This window comes from Podarcis tiliguerta (genome assembly GCF_965153285.1).
Source record: "Podarcis tiliguerta genome assembly, chromosome: 11".
Taxonomy (NCBI): domain Eukaryota; kingdom Metazoa; phylum Chordata; class Lepidosauria; order Squamata; family Lacertidae; genus Podarcis; species Podarcis tiliguerta.
This window is the reverse complement of record NC_139544.1, coordinates 236,211-255,181: the sequence shown is the minus strand read 5'-3', so window position 1 is coordinate 255,181 and position 18,971 is coordinate 236,211. Positions and strand designations below refer to the sequence as shown.

The following is an 18,971-nucleotide window of genomic DNA, read 5'->3' as shown; positions in this document are numbered from 1 at the left end:
GACAACTGCCATCTGTCCTGAGTCTGTGTGCATGCCAATGCATGTTCATGAACACGTAATACATCATCCAGCACGCTGCCTGCAATTGCAGAATTCAACTGATGAGGTTTGTTTTGAATAGTCAGCAGCCTATCATCAGGCAAATAAGTAAAACACTTGTGTCTATTCAGTGTGCTGTTTGCTTATACGTGTGTGCAGAATAGGCTATGAATGAATGAATACAGCTTAAAAATGGCTGAGACTTTTGGAATGTGCAGTGGATGGGAAATGTGGTAGTAATCCTTGACACGAAAACAAGAATCTTACACAGTACATTTTGTGCTCATTTCCACCTGTGAAATGTTAAGAGGGTGTGCATGCCAGATATTAACACCCATTGCATTCAAAACAACAACAACAACAACAACTTATTTATACCTTGCCCTGGACACAGAATTGACCTGCGCCTCCATGGACAGCTGTGAGTCCAAAATGACTCCCAGGCTGCGCACCTAGTCCTTCAGGGGCACAGTTACCCCATTCAGGACCAGGGAGTCCTGCCCACCTGCCCACCTCCTGTCCCTCAAGAACAATACTTCTATCTTATCAGGATTCAGCCACAATCTGTTGGCCGCCATCCATCCTCTAACCGCCTCCAGACTGTCACACAGGACCTTCACTGGTTCTCATTTGAAAGAGAGGTAGAGCTGGGTATCATCCGCATACTGATGAACACCCAGCCCAAACCCCCGATGATTTCTCCCAGTGGCTGCATGCAGATGTTGAAAAGCATGGGTGAGAGGACAGAACCCTGAGGCACCCCACAAGTGAGAGCCCAGCGGTCTGAACACTCATCCCCCACCACCACTTTCTGAACACGGCCCAGGAGGAAGGAGCGGAACCACTGTATAACGGTCCAGAAGGATGTTATGGTCGATGATATCAAAAGCCGCTGAGAGATCCAGCAGAACTAGGAAATAGCTCTCACCTTTGTCCCTAGCCCGCTGGAGATCATTGACCAGTGCGACTGAAATATACTCAGAGTCGCAAAGTGATTTCATGCTCTTTATTCAGCTCATAGTGGTGAGGAGGAATGAATGAAAGCCCCCTCAAAGTATCTGCCTTATATACATTATTTACACAATGGGCTGCACATGATTGGCTAATTCCGGAATTCTACTGTAAGCCAATCAGGTTGTGGATTCACTTCTATCTGGAGCATGATTGGGTGGTTCCTGCCAACCAATCATACTGCTGCATTGTTCTAGGACCAATCAGACTGCTGCATTCTGAATCCTATTGTTCTAGGACCAATCAGACTGCTACCTTTTGGATCCTATTGTTCTAGGACCAATCAGACTGCTGCAGTTTGGATCCTATTCAACTCAGTACATAACAGCGACCAAGGCAGTTTCAGTCCCATGATGAGGCCTGACTCCCAACTGGAAGGGATCCAAATGGTCAACTTCTTCCAGGTGTGCCTGGAGTTGTTCAGCAACCTCTCGCTCAATCACCTTTCCCAAGATTGGAAGATTTGAGACTGGGGAATAGTTGGCCATTGTGATGGCCTGGGATTCGGACTTGGAGGCTGAACCTGAGGAATCCCAGCCTGCACAGGAGTCCCCGCCTCCAGAACCAGCTGAGCCAGGGCTGGGGCTTGAGCCTGAAGGGTCCTCACCTGTGCTGGATCTTCAGGTGCAGGCAGCAGCTGAGTCTGCTCTGGCTCCTGAGGTGATGGAGGACCCATTGCCTGCAGGTGCTCCACTCTCAGCCCTGTCAGGGGAAGCTGATGTTGCCTCTGGGTCCAGTAACCCTATAGCCTCTCCTGAGCTGCAGAGGCTCAGGGCAGAGAGACAGAGGGAACTAAGTTCCCACAGGAGGAGTGCTCACCTCCAGGCCAGGAGAGTTGAGTCACCTGTGGACCGGGGCCACCCTATGCCTCGGGGCAGATAAAAGCCAGCCAGCCCCAGTCCCAGGTTGCAGGAGCAACATTGTTGGTAGCCTGTTCCTGCCTGCACCCTGTCCTGCTCTTCTGCCAGAGTTCCTGACCTCACCTGACTCCCTGCATTGGACCCAGCTTCAGCTTTGACGGACAGCCTCCATACTGCACCCTCGACCTCGGACTGGACTCAGACCTCGCTGCACGGTTAACCCTCAGGACCAGCACAGCCATATTGGCTGCATCTAAAGATGTTTTTTTTTTAAGCGGTTTGATAACCACCTCTTTCAGGGGGTCTGGGAAGGCTCCCTCACAGAGAGAAGCATTCACCACCCCACCAAGCCCATTGCCCAGCTCTTCCCAGCTTGCTTTTATAAGCCAGGATAGGCAAGGATCAAGGAGTCAGGTGGTTAGTTTCACTTGTCTAAGCAGCCTGTCCACATCCTCAGAGGTAACAGACTAGATGGGGCTCTAGCACTCTCCCACCCTGGCCCTGAATCTGAGTGACTTTATCTGCAAAAACTTTGCAAAATCATTGCAGGAGATCATGTGGCTCGTACTGGGCCCCGATGGAGCAGGTGGTTCCACTAAATTGTACACCACCTGAAAGAGTCTCCTGCTACTGTTTTCTGCAGATGCAATAGAGGCGGTGAAGAAGGTCTTCTTCGCTATCACTGTCGCAACTTGGTAGGCTCGACACTGAGCTCTAACCCGTGTCCGGTCCGATTCAAAATGCCACCAGCACTCTAGCTGTCTCAGCAATTGTTTCATTGCCCTCAGCTCCGGGGAAAACCATGCAATCGGAGAGGGTGCTTCTGAGCCAGACAGTCAATAGCCCTTGTTAACTCCACATTCCAGAGGACCGTCAGGGAATCAGCTGAGAGGCCATCAACATGGGATAAAACATCCCCTACCCCTCTCTGGAAACCATTTGGATCCATTAAGTGGTGGGGGTGGACCATCCAAATCTGTCCCACCTCCCTGCAGAGGCCTGCTGAAGTTTTATTTCTCTAGTAGAAATGACTGAAATTGCCTAACCTACTGTTTCCATACCACTGTTCTGTGTACTCAGTAATTTGGAGTGCAAGTCCTAGAATACAGATGAAGATTATTAATTTTTGCTTGAAGGCCAGATTTCCTCTGGGGGTCGCAAGCCAACAGTGGGTGTGACCAAGACAAAAGTGAGCATCCCCATCTTACTCACTGTGTGTGCATGTACACAGACACAGTACAGCACATCCCACTCAAATGCATGCAATCATCACACACAGAGACATACATGCATAATTTGCATTCAACACACACATTCAGAGAGTCTCCCAGCATAATCTCTGCAATCCCTGTTTCCTTCCTGCAACTTCTGCTTCTAAAATCAATAATTTGGATCAAAGTATACATTCCTCTATGGGACGCGGGTGGCGCTGTGGGTAAAAGCCTCAGCGCCTAGGGCTTGCCGATTGAAAGGTCGGCGGTTCGAATCCCCGCGGCAGGGTGCGCTCCCTTTGTTCGGTCCCAGCGCCTGCCAACCTAGCAGTTCGAAAGCACTCCCGGGTGCAAGTAGATAAATAGGGACTGCTTACTAGCGGGAAGGTAAATGGCGTTTCCGTGTGCGGCTCTGGCTCGCCAGAGCAGCGATGTCACGCTGGCCACGTGACCCAGAAGTGTCTCCGGACAGCGCTGGCCCCCGGCCTCTTGAGTGAGATGGGCGCACAACCCTAGAGTCTGTCAAGACTGGCCCGTACGGGCAGGGGTACCTTTACCTTTATACATTCCTCTGTTGCCCACCCCCAAATAATCCAGAGAAATGCCAAGGAGGCCAGCGGCCTTTGTCTGGCTCAGTTCTCCAAAAGGATATGGGAGAATGTAAGGCACTGCCTTAACTCCAGCACTCAGGTGCCATGGTGGTGACTGGGCTGGGGCCTGTGTCTTCATCGTGGGGCCTTTGCTGGGGCCCACTATGGCCACAGATGGAGGTTGCGCAGCGGCCAGAGTCCTCATGGCAGAGGTGCATGCCCCGGTCCAGGTGGGTGGCACTGGAACACGCAGTGTGTGCATGCTGGGCACCCATGGTGTGGGGCCCAAGTTGGTCAAACTGTCAGGAGTGACACCTCAACTCCTTCCACATGTGCTGCATCAGGAATATTTGGGGTATCAAATGGCAGGACAGAATTCTAAACAAATACAAAAGTGACATAAAATTATCTCTTGGTTTTCTGAAATTTCATTTCCCCCCAGAAATCTTCTATATGTGTATCCACAACGGCTGAATTTTGCAAACCGCCTGGCTTCAGGCCGGAATATTACCATTAAGATACAGTTTATGTGTGGAGAAGACCCTGCCTGTGCAATGCCGGTAAGATTGTTTATTGTACATTTCTAGCCAAAATAAAAATAGGCAGCATTTTAAATTTAAAAGTAGTCCATTAATTTCAGGGTAAGACTGAGCCAATTTATAACAACATATATTTACTAGGTGGCAAAACAGATCAGATAGAAGCCGAGCTAATAAAAGCTGAAATCAACTATGGTGAGATCTAAATGCAATAATAAATATTTTTGAAATGTCCATGTACTACCAATTAAAGCCATTTCTGTTAACAAGTCAACTTTAGTTTTTATATTTTAAATTAGCATTTACATGACCTGAGCCTGATCCAAACCTGACCCTGTCTTCAAATGAATGCTTAATACTGACGCATTATGTTATAACCATATCTTTATGTCTTGGTCACTTTTTAATTAATGTTGTTTAATGTATTATGTTTTGTCATGTAGGTCATTTTTGGGAAATCCTCAGGTCCAGAATTTGTTGCAGAAGTTTGCACACCTGTTACATATCATAACAAGTAAGGTTATCATTACCATCTATGGCATCGGTCGGCAAACTAAGGCCCGCAGGCCAGATCAGGCCCAATTGCCTTCTATTTTTTATTTTATTTTTTTTATTAAAAGTTATAACAAGACATATTATCCAAAAACATATCCTTATTCCCCCCCATTTTTCCTCCCTCCCCCTCCCCCTCCCCCCCAGAGGGTTTCTCTAATATTGCTATTTTCTGCATGTTACTCAAACTTTTTAGCTGATTATTATCAGTAAAAAAATTGTGGATGTTTATTCAAAACCTGCCAAGGAGTCCAATTCGCTTTGTTGTGTCTTCAGATACTTTGTGAAAGGTTCCCATTCATCCTTAAAGTTACAGTTATCCTTGTCCCGTAGCTTATATGTCAATTTTGCCAGTTCTGCATAGTCCATCAATTTTCCTTGCCATGGTTCTTTAGTTGGGCCCAATTGCCTTCTAGATCCGGCCCACGGATGGTCCGGGAATTGCCACGTTAATTGCCAGCACGCATGTACTTTCCCTCTCCCTCACATGGCGGCGTTTTACTCCTCAAGGACGGAGCAATCTTGTCCCACGCCGGGCAACGCTGTGAAGGGGGGGGGGTGACACTGGCTGCCAGCTGCTGCTGCGCTTTCCTCCTCCTCCCTCAGTCTGCCCTTCCTTCCTTCTCCGTGCCCCTTTTCTGCACGCTTTCTTCATTGCCACCTGCCTCCCTGCCTCCCTCCTTCATTCCTCCCATGGCGTTCAGGTGGGTTGTTGCAGTGGCTGTGGCCGTCGCTTGTGCGTTGTCGGGTGGCTCTGTCTTCTCTGCGATTCCTCTCAGGAAGCAGAAGCAGCAGCAGCAGCAGCAGCTGAGTAAAAGCTCCAGCGATGCCCCAGTTGCCCTACCTCCATCCACGGCTCCTCCGCCGGGGCTGTTGCTTCTGTCTTCGCTGGCCAACTCAGCCTCCTACCCAGCCATGGCACCTGGCTGGCTAGAGAAGCCCAACTGCAGCTATTGGGACGACAACTGGAGCAGGTAAAGCAAAGCAGCTTCAGACCTCTTTGCGGGCAGGTGAAATTTGTTCACTGCCACAGCTTAAGAGGCTCCAGAGATGCTCCAGAGCACTGCTGCTGCTCCTTTGAGTGTTTGGGAAGACTGCTCCCTCCTCCAGCCAATTTCATTGGGCCTAGGGGGCAGGGCCTACACTCACTAATACCCTGAGCAGCTCTCTGCAGCAAGTGGCAAAAATGTTTTTAAAATTTTAAGAAGTGTTCTTAATCTGCTGCACCTCAAATGGTGGGTTTTTAAAAATATTATTTTATTTTATTATTTTATTTTTGTTTGGGGAGGGACAAATGTTTAGTCGGGGTGGGGAGTAGTTTAATTTTAGCATAACTGGTTCTTGCTTTGATTTTACTTTCACTATTTTGTTAAGTTATTGTATAGTTTGTATTTTGCTTTTTAAGGGGAAAGGCTCAGGGCTGCCTGGGCGTGGGCCTCAGCCAACAGAATAGCTGGGGCAGGTGCCACGGGGGGATATATTGGGACACCCGATCTCAGTGATCACGCGCAAGAGGAGGCGTTACGCCAGGACCAGACCGTGTCATTACTGAAGAGGCAGGTTTAGTTGTTTTTTGAAGACTATCCCTGCCTCCAGGTCTGGTCCTGACCGGAAAGATACTGGAATCAGCAATGACATGAGCCAACAGTGTGACGCGGCAGCTAAAAAAGCCAATGCAATTCTGGGCTGCATCAATAGGAGTATAGCATCTAGATCAAGGGAAGTAATAGTGCCACTGTATTCTGCTCTGGTCAGACCTCACCTGGAGTACTGTGTCCAGTTCTGGGCACCACAGTTCAAGAAGGACACTGACAAACTGGAACGTGTCCAGAGGAGGGCAACCAAAATGGTCAAAGGCCTGGAAACAATGCCTTATGAGGAACGGCTAAGGGAGCTGGGCATGTTTAGCCTGGAGAAGAGGAGGTTAAGGGGTGATATGATAGCCATGTTCAAATATATAAAAGGATGTCACATAGAGGAGGGAGAAAGGTTGTTTTCTGCTGCTCCAGAGAAGCGGACACGGAGCAATGGATCCAAACTACAAGAAGGAAGATTCCATCTAAACATTAGGAAGAACTTCCTGACAGTAAGAGCTGTTCGACAGTGGAATTTGCTGCCAAGGAGTGTGGTGGAGTCTTCTTCTTTGGAGGTCTTTAATCAGAGGCTTGACAATCATATGTCAGGAGTGGAAAACCTGTTGAATTACTCATTTTCTGTACCAAATCAGAAACATTTTGTTCCAATCCAGAGTTCTGTTCAAGAGCGCCCACTGTCTTTGTCACTTGTTCCAACAGAGCTGTTATTCTATCAGCCATGTTCCCAGACGCTTCTTGTTTTTCCAGTGTTATCTTTCAGTTCTTCAAGGCCGCTTAATTCACAGCCTTCATGTAGTGGAATTTTCCGCCTCAGAAATGTAACAGCCGCAACAGTTTCTGAAGCTCCCTCTATCGGCAACAGTTTCTTTTTTGTTGTTGTTATTTTCAGTTCAGAATTCAGTTACAAGATTACAAATCAGCTCCTCTTCCTTCCAAATACCACGAAATCAATACCAAAAAATATATATCTCTGCTCAACCGTCCATCAAGATGTGCTCCATTCCCCCGTTATTATTTTTTTTTAAGTCATAAAGCCTTTTGACAGCCCGATCCCAGGCATGAGACAGTGGTAAATTAGGTCGTCTTTTTACTGTCCTGCAGGTTTCAATCGTCCACAAAAGAATTCCCCCCTCTTCCCCTGCTTCCGAGGGGGTGTTCAATATCTTAAATGGTGAAAATTAATACTTTACAGAGTACTTTTCGTAGGCTTCAGCTTACAGTGGCTTTGCTTTAATCTTTTTACAAAACGGAAGGTGGACTTCCTGTTTAAACCTTCACATTCAAGTGCCAAATCCAAGTATTTGGTAATCCAATTCAGTTTACTTACAAAAATTTACTTAAAGTCCAAATGTCCACAGGAAAAGTCCGCGCTTTCTGGTAACAGCTGTGCGGCTTCACTCCCTGAAAGTAGCGGTCGATTCGATGTACCGCACCACTCACCCCATGTCGCTCCAGAGCCCCGAAACCAGGTCTCCCCGCGAGTAGGGGAGGCACAAAAGGTACGTGCTGAATCCCAAACCCACGGTCTTCTTCCGACCGTGGTTTTTGCGGGTCTCCGCCTCGCCGTGGTGGTCAGACCCTTGTTTCCAGAGAGCGGGTTCCTCCAAAACGGAGGAAATCCGCCATTATCCAGAAGCGCCAACCCGGAAGTCCCGTGCTTTGTAACCATGTTTTAAGTGGGGAGGGAAGGAAAAGCACTCAAGGGACAAGGAACACGCATGGGGTGGGTGGAGAAGGATGCTGTTAATAATGCAGAAGAGGGGTATAAGAGAAGAAGGCTCCTCTCCTCTCCCGCTTTGCTCCTTTAAAGCAAGCAGGTTCTCTGTCCCTCTCTCCTCCCCACTCAGCGGGTCTTCTGCTTTGCTATTTCAAAGCAAGCCATGGAGGAGGGAAGGAAGGGGAACCATGGATCCTCTGCTCACAACTGCAGCAGATCCCCCCGCCATCCGTAGGTATTCGCTCCATAACACGCACAGACATTTCCCCTTACTTTCTAGGAGGAAAAAAGTGAGTGTTATGGTGCAAAAAATACAGTAGTTTACACTGGGCATCCTATTGGGAAGACCCAGTTTTCTGAGTGCATGTTCTGGAAGTTGGGGAATAGGGGCAGTACAGGATTCCTTTTCGTGTACCAACCTCCCTTCTGCACCAAGGATTCCCTGCCCGAGCTGCTTCAGGTCGTGGCGGATGTGTTCCTGAAGACATCTAGTTTGGTTGTCCTGGGGGATTTTAACATCCATGCCGACACGAACTTACAAGGGGCCACGCGGGACTTCGTGGAAAGCATGGCCTCCATTGGGCTGTCCCTGAATAAGTTTGGCCCAACTCATAGCCATGTACATGCAATAGACCTGGTGTTCACTTCTACAGTTGTGGGTGATCTGACACAAAGTAAAAGCGAAACAAAAGAAGTGCCATGGTTAGGTCACTTCCTGGTGCAACTGGACTTCTCTGCGACCCATCCCCTCTGCAGGGAGGTGGGACTGATTCGGATGGTCTGCCCCTGCCACTTAATGGATCTAGTTGGCTTCCAGAGAGGGGTAGGGCATGTTTTATCCCATGTTGATGGCCTCTCAGCTGATTCCCTGGTTGTCCTCTGGAATGCAGAGTTAACCAGGGCTATTGACTCATTTCACACGCTAGCAAGGTTATGCTTAAAATTCTACAAGGAAGGCTCAAGCAGTATGTGGACCGAGAACTCCCAGAAGTGCAAGCTGCATTTAGAAGAGGCAGAGGAACCAGAGATCAAATTGCAAACATGCGCTGGATTATGGAGAAAGCTAGAGAGTTCCAGAAAGACATCTACTTCTGCTTCATTGACTATGCAAAAGCCTTTGACTGTGTCGACCACAGCAAACTATGGCAAGTTCTTAAAGAAATGGGAGTGCCTGATCACCTCATCTGTCTCCTGAGAAATCTGTATGTGGGACAAGAAGCTACCGTTAAAACTGGATATGGAACAACTGATTGGTTCAAAATTGGGAAAGGAGTACGACAAGGCTGTATTTTGTCTCCCTGCTTATTTACCTTATATGCAGAATTCATCATGCGAAAGGCTGGGCTGGATGAATCCCTAGCTGGAATTAAGATTGCTGGAAGAAATATCAACAACCTCAGATATGCAGATGACACAACCTTGATGGCAGAAAGTGAGGAGGAATTAAAGAACCTTTTATTGAGGGTGAAAGAGGAGAGCGCAAAATATGGTCTGAAGCTCAACATCAAAAAAACGAAGATCATGGCCACTGGTCCCATCACCTCCTGGCAAATAGAAGGGGAAGAAATGGAGGCAGTGAGAGATTTTACTTTCTTGGGCTCCATGATCACTGCAGATGGTGACAGCAGCCACGAAATTAAGAGACGCCTGCTTCTTGGGAGGAAAGCAATGACAAACCTAGACAGCATTTTAAAAAGTAGAGACACCACCTTGCCAACAAAGTTCCGTATAGTAAAAGCTATGGTTTTCCCAGTAGTGATGTATGGAAGTGAGAGCTGGACCTTTAAGAAGGCTGATCGCCGAAGAATTGACGCTTTTGAATTATGGAGTTGGAGGGGACTCTTAAGAGTCCCATGGACTGCAAGAAGATCAAACGCATCCATTCTGAAGGAAATCAGCCCTGAGTGCTCACTGGAATGACAGATTGTGAAGCTGAGGCTCCAATACTTTGGCCACCTCGTGAGAAGAGAAGACTCCCTGGAAAAGACCCTGATGCTGGGAAAGATGGAGGGCACAAGGAGAAGGGGACGACAGAGGACGAGATGGTTAGACAGTGTTCTCGAAGCTACAAACATGAGTCTGACCAAACTGCAGGAGGCAGTGGAAGACAGGAGTGCCTGGCGTGCTCTGGTCCATGGGGTCACGAAGAGTCGGACACGACTGAACGACTAAACAACAACAACATTTACTGTCTGGTTCCGAAGCACCCTCTCCGATTGCATGGAGTCTGGACACTTGAACTACTGCAATATACTCTACGTGGGGCTACCTTTGAAGGTGACCCAGAAACGGCAGTTAATCCAGAATGCAGCAGCTAGACTGGTGACTGGGAGTGGCTGCCGAGACCATATAACACTGGTCCTGAAAGACCTACATTGGCACCCCATACGTTTTCAAGCACAATTCAAAGTGTTGGTGCTGACCTTTAAAGCCCTAAACGGCCTCAGCCCAGTATACCTAAAGGAGCGTCTCCACCCCCATCGTTCAGCCCAGACACTGAGATCCAGCTCTGAGGGCCTTCTGGCGGTTTCCTCATTGTGAGAATTGAGGTTACAGGGAACCAGACAGAGGGCCTTCTCGGTAGTGGCGACCACCCTGTGGAACGCCCTCCCATCAGATGTCAAGGAAATAAGCAGCTATCCGATTTTTAAAAGACATCTGAAGGCAGCCCTGTTTAGGGAAGTTTTAAATATTTAATGCTGTATTGTTTTTAACTCTCGATTGGGAGCCGCCTGGAGTGACTGGGGAAACTCAGCCAGATGTGCGGTGTATTTTTATTATTCTTATTATTAAAAAATATAGTCTGGCCCCCCACAAGGTCTGAGGGACAGTAGACCGGCCCCCTGCTGCAAAAGCTTGCTGACACATCTATGGCCTCATATATGAGAAAAAATCTATAGCCAGGGAGGCTCACCTGGTGCCTTTGTTACATATCTTTAAGCACCAGGCAAAAACATTCCTCAACTCCCAGGCCTTTAGCTAATTAAACAATCTGTGGCTTTTTTAAACATATTGTTTTGTTAGTTACTAAGTTATGTATTTTTGCGTTTTTATATTGTAAACTACCCTGTGATCCTCAGATGAAAGGCAGTATAGAAATTTAAATGAATGAATGAATGATTATTATTGGGTTGGGTTTTAAAAAAACAGGCCAATTTATGGAAGAAAATCAGTGATTAAGATGGCTGCATCAGTTGCTCTTAAATATTAGATGGCAAAGGGAAGAAAATAATCAGTCGGGAATAGTCAATCTCAAGCGCCCAATCAGTGGCAAACCAAGGTCAGGTGGTACCCGGTGCAGAAAATTTCTTGTCCCCCCCCCCCCAATGTGGGAAATGCTGCGCCCTGCCTGGTAGGAGGGGGAGGGGCAAACACCCCCCCATTAGGAACTGGATCCTAGCCTGCACCCTGTTTTGGCAAATGGGGGTGCAGGCTGGGACTTGGGCTGTGACAGGGGGCGGAGCAGGCAGAGCCGTTGGAGGTAGCATGTATTTTGTTAAAAATATTGATTTATAACTAATTATTCAGGTTTTATGGAAGCGACTATCATTTGTTGTTATTTTTATCATAAGCTCTTCAGGTTTTATGGAAGCGAGTATCATTTGTTGTTATTTTTATCATAAGCTCAGCCAGATATAATATGTTTAAGTTGAAGAATGACAATGGGAGAGTGTGGTAGATCACTACCAGTTTTTGATATTGGAAAGTGGATCAAACCTTGCTGGAAGTTGGACATGCCTGGTCTAGGACATCAGGTGCTATTAAACAAGCAATACCAGTCTTGATGGACCACTGATTCACCCTGAGGCTATGAATCAGTAGAGGCAGGAATCTTCAAGGCAACATTTTTAGCATGGGAGCATTCTCTTTATTTTTCTCCTAGTATCAGACTCTTTATCAGGAAGGGTCACCTGGGTAGAGCAAGGCTTTCTGCTTCTTTTTGCTGCTTTAGTCAGAAGGTTTTGCCCAACTGTTGCACTGCCAGAAGGCTGTGCTCTTTTGCCAACATGAGAGGCTGGACAGCCATCACTTGGGAATTGCTGGATGGAACATCTTCGTGATGGATATTGAGTAGTTTGGTGGGACTGGTTGTGTTGGCGAACAAGGTGTATGAATTATCGTCTTCCTGAACAGCGAATATTTCTGCAAAAGGAGTATTGAAATTGATGTAATAAAGTTGTTCTTCTGATCCACCAAAGATTTTTTGAAAAAAAGAGTGGCACTGAAATATGAAATCCTCAGAGGTGGCTGATGAAGGCACAGTGTTGCCAATGGCTGCATAGTGCTTAAAAAGCCAGGAGAAGACTGCTGGTTCACAGGCTCCTCTCCACCTCCTCTGTCAAGTTGGAATTCTGCTACTTGGCTTTAACACTGCTACGTATATTTGTTTTGTTTTATATTTTCAAATGTAGATCTCCTGATTTCTATGAAGAAGTGAAAATTAAGCTGCCAGCTAAACTCACAGAAAAACATCACCTGCTATTCACATTTTACCACATCAGTTGTCAGCCAAAGCAAGGAGCCTGTGTAGAAACTCTCCTGGGATATTCAGTAGGTCAATTTTGGTTCATGTTGGCAAGTTCTTAAGGAAATAGACATTTTCCACAAAGCTCAACGTTCCACTGTAACAATTTCCCCCTGCAAAACTTGCAAAAGATTTTTTCAACCAAAGGCAAAATTATTTGAATTTCTTATGCATGGATGCAAGATTTCAAAGGAGCATGAGTGAAATATAATCCACCACACTATCATGTTTGTAATGTGTGCGACAAAAGCGTACTAGAAACACAGTTGCAATACACTTGTATATATGTGAAAGGCATATGTAGCATAGTTCAAATGGCAAGAAAATGAGACACGCATAGGTCACAGACATATGTGCCAGTGTCTGTTGCATCTGTTGCATGTATGACAGTGAATGGACTGGGTGCATGTCTTAGATCCCACATATAATGGTTTACATGTATATCACACCTGTCATATAGGCATGTGGCATGTCATCTGTCATCCCAACTAGGAATGACTCCGTCTAGGGGCAGCTGCAGCTCTGGTGTATAAATGTATAGCCTACCAAGAAGAGTAATCTGCCTTCATTTGGTTGGGCTCTTAAAAAGCTATTTGTAATTTTCGGTTCGGAACTAATCACTTTTACAGAACAAAAGATGGTGGCAGTGATCCAGATAGCATGTCTACAAAGTAGCTATCAAAGAAATTAGACTGTAAAAGTCTTTACATTACAGAGGTGCCTCGCAAGACGAAAATAATCTGTTCCGCGAGTCTCTTCGTCTTGCGGTTTTTTTCGTCTTGCGAAGCAAGCCCATTAGCGGATTAGCGCTATTAGCGGCTTAGTGGGCTTAGCGGATCAGCTGATAAGTGGCTTAGCAGCTTGGGGGGAAAAGGGGGGGGAGGAAAAAAACCCCACAGGAACTCGCAAGACATTTTCGTTTTGCGAAGCACCTCCAAAACGGAAAACCCTTTCGTCTAGCGGGTTTTCCGTCTTGCGAGGCATTCGTCTTGCGGGGCACCACTGTATCCACTATAGGAAGGAATACAATCTCAGTTGGTATTTAAATCTTTTACTCAAGAATATAATTAAGCCAGATCAGTATCCAGCATCACGTGAAGTAATGATATAACACTGTTTTTCCATTCATTTCTTCAGTGGCTGCCAATTCTGTTAAATGATCGTCTCCAGACAGGCCATTATTGCCTCCCTGTTGCCTTGGATAGACTGCCTGCCAACTATTCCATGCACTCAGCAGAGGTAATGGGAAAAACCACAGAAAGAAACAGTCTCCCCTTTTAAACAGACATGATCGACCTTATTTTCAGTATAATGCAGAGGTGGGCCACTTTCCCTCAAGAGTGGACCCAGAGACAAAAGTGTTCTGCATTATCTAACCTGGAATAAAGATTGTCCAAGTCAATTGATTGACTTCCCCCCAAGTCAAGCATCCAGGATAAAAGACGGGGGTGGCAGGCGCACCGAGGTCCACCCAATATTGGGGGGGGGGGCTGGCACACATGCATGATGTCACATGGTGGGAGGAAGCCCGACGGGGCCTAGTTGCAGCTGCAACCTGACGGGGCCTGCCAGGCTGCAGAATATTGAGGGGGCCCAGCCTCCTCTGGTATGCCGGGGGGGGGCATTTATTTTTTATCAAATAAAATACCGCTCCTTCCTATTGTTCTGAAACTTATTAAAAGGAAGAAGAAAACACTTTGGGGAAAATAAGGAGGGAAACAAATAGGAAGGAAAGAACTCTGATGAGAAGGCAGACTGAGGAAGCTTCCTAGGCCCTTTTAAAATGTGGGGGTTTTTTGGGGGGTGTTTTTGTTTTGTTTTTATTTTGATTATGTATTTTGTGATTTTGTATTTTGATTTTGTTCTGTGAACCGCGCTGAGACCTCTGGGTATAGGGCAGTATATAAATTCTAACAACATAGCTTTATTTTGTTTTAAAACTTCATCTGCCCCCACCTTTGTGCTTACACAATCATATGTAATCATGTATAGACTAGGAGATCATGATTATTTCCAGCAACTTGCTCATGAGCACTTTCTTAGCTAATGTCTTGGTCAGTTTCAAGAATGAGCATTGGTAAAAACTTAACCCAGATGAATTAATCACATACTGTAAAGCCATATAAAATGCCGTGCCATAATCTCAGCAACCTGATAGGCTGAGAATGACCTGCACTGGATTGCAAATGTTAATGTTACATGTAAACATTAAGTGTTAATTGCAAAAAAAGGCCAAAAACTTAGTAGAATTGTATTGGCATCTTGAATACATTGTGTGTATGTGTGTGTGGTTTGATCAACAAGTTGTTTTATCTTCAATACAGAAAGTTCCTCCACAATCTCCTCCAGTTAAATGGGTTGAAGGACACAAGGGAGTGTTTAATATTGAAGTGCAAGGTATATCATCAGTTCACACACAGGTGAGAATTTAATTTTTACCTGGAGACTGGCAACTGAAATCCCAAGCGTAAGAGAAGCTATTTCAAGTTCATAGCTTGGATAAAATGACTTGCTTAAAAAAATTCTGGCATTAGAAAAAAATATTGTTGGAATACCTGAAGCCTGAGTTACAGTTGTCACCAGCTTCCTATTCAAGGAAACCCAACTTAAAATATAATGCAACTTGCTTATTTGTGTAGTTCCGTGAGACTTTTTTTAGAGTCTTAAAAACAACAATGCAGCAGAGGTGCTGAGCAAGTCCTGTTGTAGTCCTGTTGTGTTCCAAACAAAGTTCTCAAAGAAGCCCCCTAGATGAAAATGGTGTCATAACTTCCAATTGAAATCATGCGCATTGCCCTTACAAGTATCCATGAAAAGAACCAGGGAGAAGGTGTCAACTTCCAGTAAACTTGGAGCCTGTTCATATACCAATATTAGCGGAAGGGGTGCTTCATAAGCCTTTCCCATTAGACCATTTTAGGCATGAACCCCCAACACACGTAAACCAGTTCTTCTGCTACTTTGGGTGTGTGTGTGTGTAATGGAATATGGGTGCCCATTAAGTTCAGCAAAGTTTATTCATGTGTATCTTAGAATAGGTTTGCACTTCAAATGGGGAAATAAAACCTGTTCCAGGATAAAAGGAAGGATGTAGTAGTCTCCAAATGTACAGTGGTGCCTCGCAAGACGAAAAGAATCCGTTCCGCGAGTCTTTTCGTCTTGCGGTTTTTTCGTCTTGCGAAGCAAGCCCATTGACGGATTAGCGTTATTAGCGCTATTGGCACTTTAAGGGCTAAAAACGGCTTTTTAAGCCTTGGGGGATTAGCGGTTTTGCTGCTAAAATGCTTTTAGCAGCTTAGCGATTCAAAATAAGGGGTTTTGGAGCAAAAAAAAACCTCAAAATTTTTCGTCAATTTTCGTCTTGCGAAGCAAGCCCATAGGGAAATTCATCTTGCGAAGCGCCTCTGCAGACGGAAAACCCTTTCGTCTTGCGGGTTTTCCGTCTTGCGAGGCATTCGTTTTGCGGGGCACCACTGTAATCTTAGTTTCATTGCTTTCTTGGCTTTTTCACTTTAAACTACAGTGGTTCCTCGGGTTAAGAACTTAATTCGTTCTGGAGGTCCATTCTTAACCTGAAACTGTTCTTAACCTTTAGCTAGTGGGGCCTCCCTCTGCCATCTTGACGCCAGAGCATAATTTCTGTTCTCATCCTGAAGCAAAATTCTTAACCCGAGGTACTATTTTGGGGTTAGCGGAGTCTGTAACCTGAAGTGTCTGTAACCTGAAGCGTCTGTAACCCGAGGTACCACTATAAAGCAGTTAAGATTACAATCCTGAAAAAATCCTCGTGTATGACGCGTCTAGTCTTGTATTTCAAAGCAGTTTTGAATTTTAGAGAAATATCAGAAATGATTAAACATTGATCCTTTATGATTTCTTACCTTTTTCCATTTTCTGTTTGGATTAATATTTAGTAGTGGAAGCTAAGTTGCGCAGTAGATTACCCACATCATATACATCTTTCTGGCTTATATTTATAGGACAATCACCTGGAGAAATTCTTCATCCTGTGCCATGCACTAGAAAGCCAAGTTGCATTCCCCATTCGAGTGCTGAATGAGAAGATCACAGAAACCACTCTTGAACATGAACTAAAACTCAGCATTATCTGCTTGCACTCCTCCCGCCTGGAGCCCCTTGTGTTGTTTTTACACTTGGTTTTGGATAAACTCTTCCAGTTGGCTGTCCAGCCCATGGTTATAGCTGGCCAGACAGGTACTTATCATTGTAGTTTCACAAAATGATGCTGTTAATGGCCAAACCCCATCATACTTTCTGCAGCGTTTTGTTTTGGTTTAACCAAAAAAAATGCTATTTGCTACATAAAGCAAGATTTAAATAAGAAGAAAAGTGATTTGAGGAATGTCTGTGATAAAGTGGACTTGGATCCTTTTATACCTTTTCTTTGATGTATCAGAAACTAAGTATTTTCTTTTTGTCTCCAGCCAACTTCTCCCAGTTTGCTTTTGAATCTGCAGCTGCGATAGTGAACAGCCTCCACAACAGCAAAGACTTGAGCAAGGACCTGCATGGCAGAAACTGTCTCCTAGCATCATATGTCTACTATGTCTTCCGCCTTCCTGAAATACAGAGAGATTCTGTCAGGCTAGGTATTGCTTTTGGGCTTCTAGTAAAAATAAGCTGCTTATGAACTGAACCTTCTGGTTGTGGGCAGCAAGTAAGAAGGTCCTGACATCCTCTTTGCTCATTTATAGCTCAATCCTGTGGATATGTGCTAAGAAATAAATTGCAGTGAGTGCAGCTGGTCTTAACTCCAATTAAGGAGCTTCACTGAGGATAAGCCAGATAAGGAGATGTATGTGACATAGTAAATGCTATGTATGTTGAGTGATGCAAAGGTAAAGGTAAAGGACCTCTGGACAGTTAAGTCCAGTCAAAGGCGACTATGGGGGTGTGGCACTCATCTCACTTTCAGGCCAAGGGAGCTGGCGTTTGTCCACAGACAGCTCACCCCAGAACTCACCCTGTTGCATGGATTTGAATCTTGCCAACCTTTTGATCGGTAAGCCCAAGAGGCTCAGTGGTTTAGACCACAGTGTCACCCGCGTCCCTAATGCACCATCATCACTATCAGGTGGGGCAATGACATACCCCACAGGCTTCCATGACTTAAGGATGGAACCTAATACATAGATTATAAGCACAGAAGAATGACATAAAAGTATATGTACATCTGCAGTGGCCTTCCAATCCCCCTCCCATGTGTGGAGTGGACAGAAGAGGCTGCCTAGAGAGCCAGAGTATCAGATGAGGTGCTGGATAGCACATGGATGAGCATCACCTCTTGAGTTAGGAGCAAAGGCTGAAAGGACATGAGCTACAATAATGTTTTACTCCTGGCAGGTGCAACAGGCAGCACTAACCTGGCTGAATCTCGTTATTACACTTATGGCCGTACCACAGCTTTCTCCGTGGGCTCTCGACTCTTGCAAAGTCGGGCAACAAGCTGCAGTAATCCAGACATTGCTGGGACACAGGCTTCTACTGATGAAGAAGTCAGAAACATCATGTCTTCCAAGGTAAGAGGCAAGAAAGCTGAAATTCAGGATAGGTTTCATTTTTGGTGCTTATTGTTGCTGCACCCAGTAGCAAATGTGTCTGGCTGTAGTATATTGGAGCAACTAGAGTCGCTTCATGGACTAAGCATATTATAGCAGTTGTTTAACAGTTATAGCGAGCATTATATTGCTTAGGTTTACAGTTATTGGATCACCAAATGGCTAGAGCCATTTACTGATCTCATTTGAGGCTTTGAGGCAGGTAATGCAAACGATGCCAGTGCTTTTTACAGTGACGATCATTGCTTTGCATTGCAGAATATAGGAAATCACAGGATACAAATAAAAGAGGAATAAAATCCCAAATGCACCTCAAAAGTTCCAAATAACTTCATAATAAAATAGGGCAAAAATACAAAATCTGCACTAACTTTCATTTAATGCCCTTCTGGTACCTTCAGCATTGTTTAGGATCAATGGGCAATAAATACCTATGTTAGAGAGTTGAATATTAAAAGCAGATAACTTCAACTATTTCCACAATAAAACATACTTTATTCCAGAGGTGTGTCGTGTCTACATAACAAATGAATCTGACCCTAGAATCATAGAATCATAGAGTTGGAAGAGACCACAAGGGCCATCGAGTCCAACCCCCTGCCAAGCAGGAAACACCATCAGAGCACTCCTGACATATGGTTGTCAAGCCTCTGCTTAAAGACCTCCAAAGAAGGAGACTCCACCACACTCCTTGGCAGCAAATTCCACTGTCGAACAGCTCTTACTGTCAGGAAGTTCTTCCTAATGTTTAGG

The 18,971-nt window shown here is 45.5% G+C and overlaps 1 protein-coding gene across 1 annotated transcript in view; it reads left to right on the top strand.

Moving 5' to 3' along the window:
• DOCK8 (dedicator of cytokinesis 8) overlaps positions 1 to 18,971 on the top strand; it is a gene marked incomplete at its 3' end in the record, with an annotated part of 126,172 nt that overhangs the window by 53,740 nt on the left and 53,461 nt on the right. The window contains exons 14-21 of the mRNA XM_083404612.1: positions 4,154 to 4,271; positions 4,694 to 4,764; positions 12,527 to 12,665; positions 13,777 to 13,878; positions 14,964 to 15,059; positions 16,620 to 16,854; positions 17,085 to 17,249; positions 18,004 to 18,179. Coding sequence (XP_083260738.1) covers positions 4,154 to 4,271; positions 4,694 to 4,764; positions 12,527 to 12,665; positions 13,777 to 13,878; positions 14,964 to 15,059; positions 16,620 to 16,854; positions 17,085 to 17,249; positions 18,004 to 18,179 — 1,102 coding nt within the window. The remainder of the gene's footprint in view (positions 1 to 4,153; positions 4,272 to 4,693; positions 4,765 to 12,526; positions 12,666 to 13,776; positions 13,879 to 14,963; positions 15,060 to 16,619; positions 16,855 to 17,084; positions 17,250 to 18,003; positions 18,180 to 18,971) is intronic.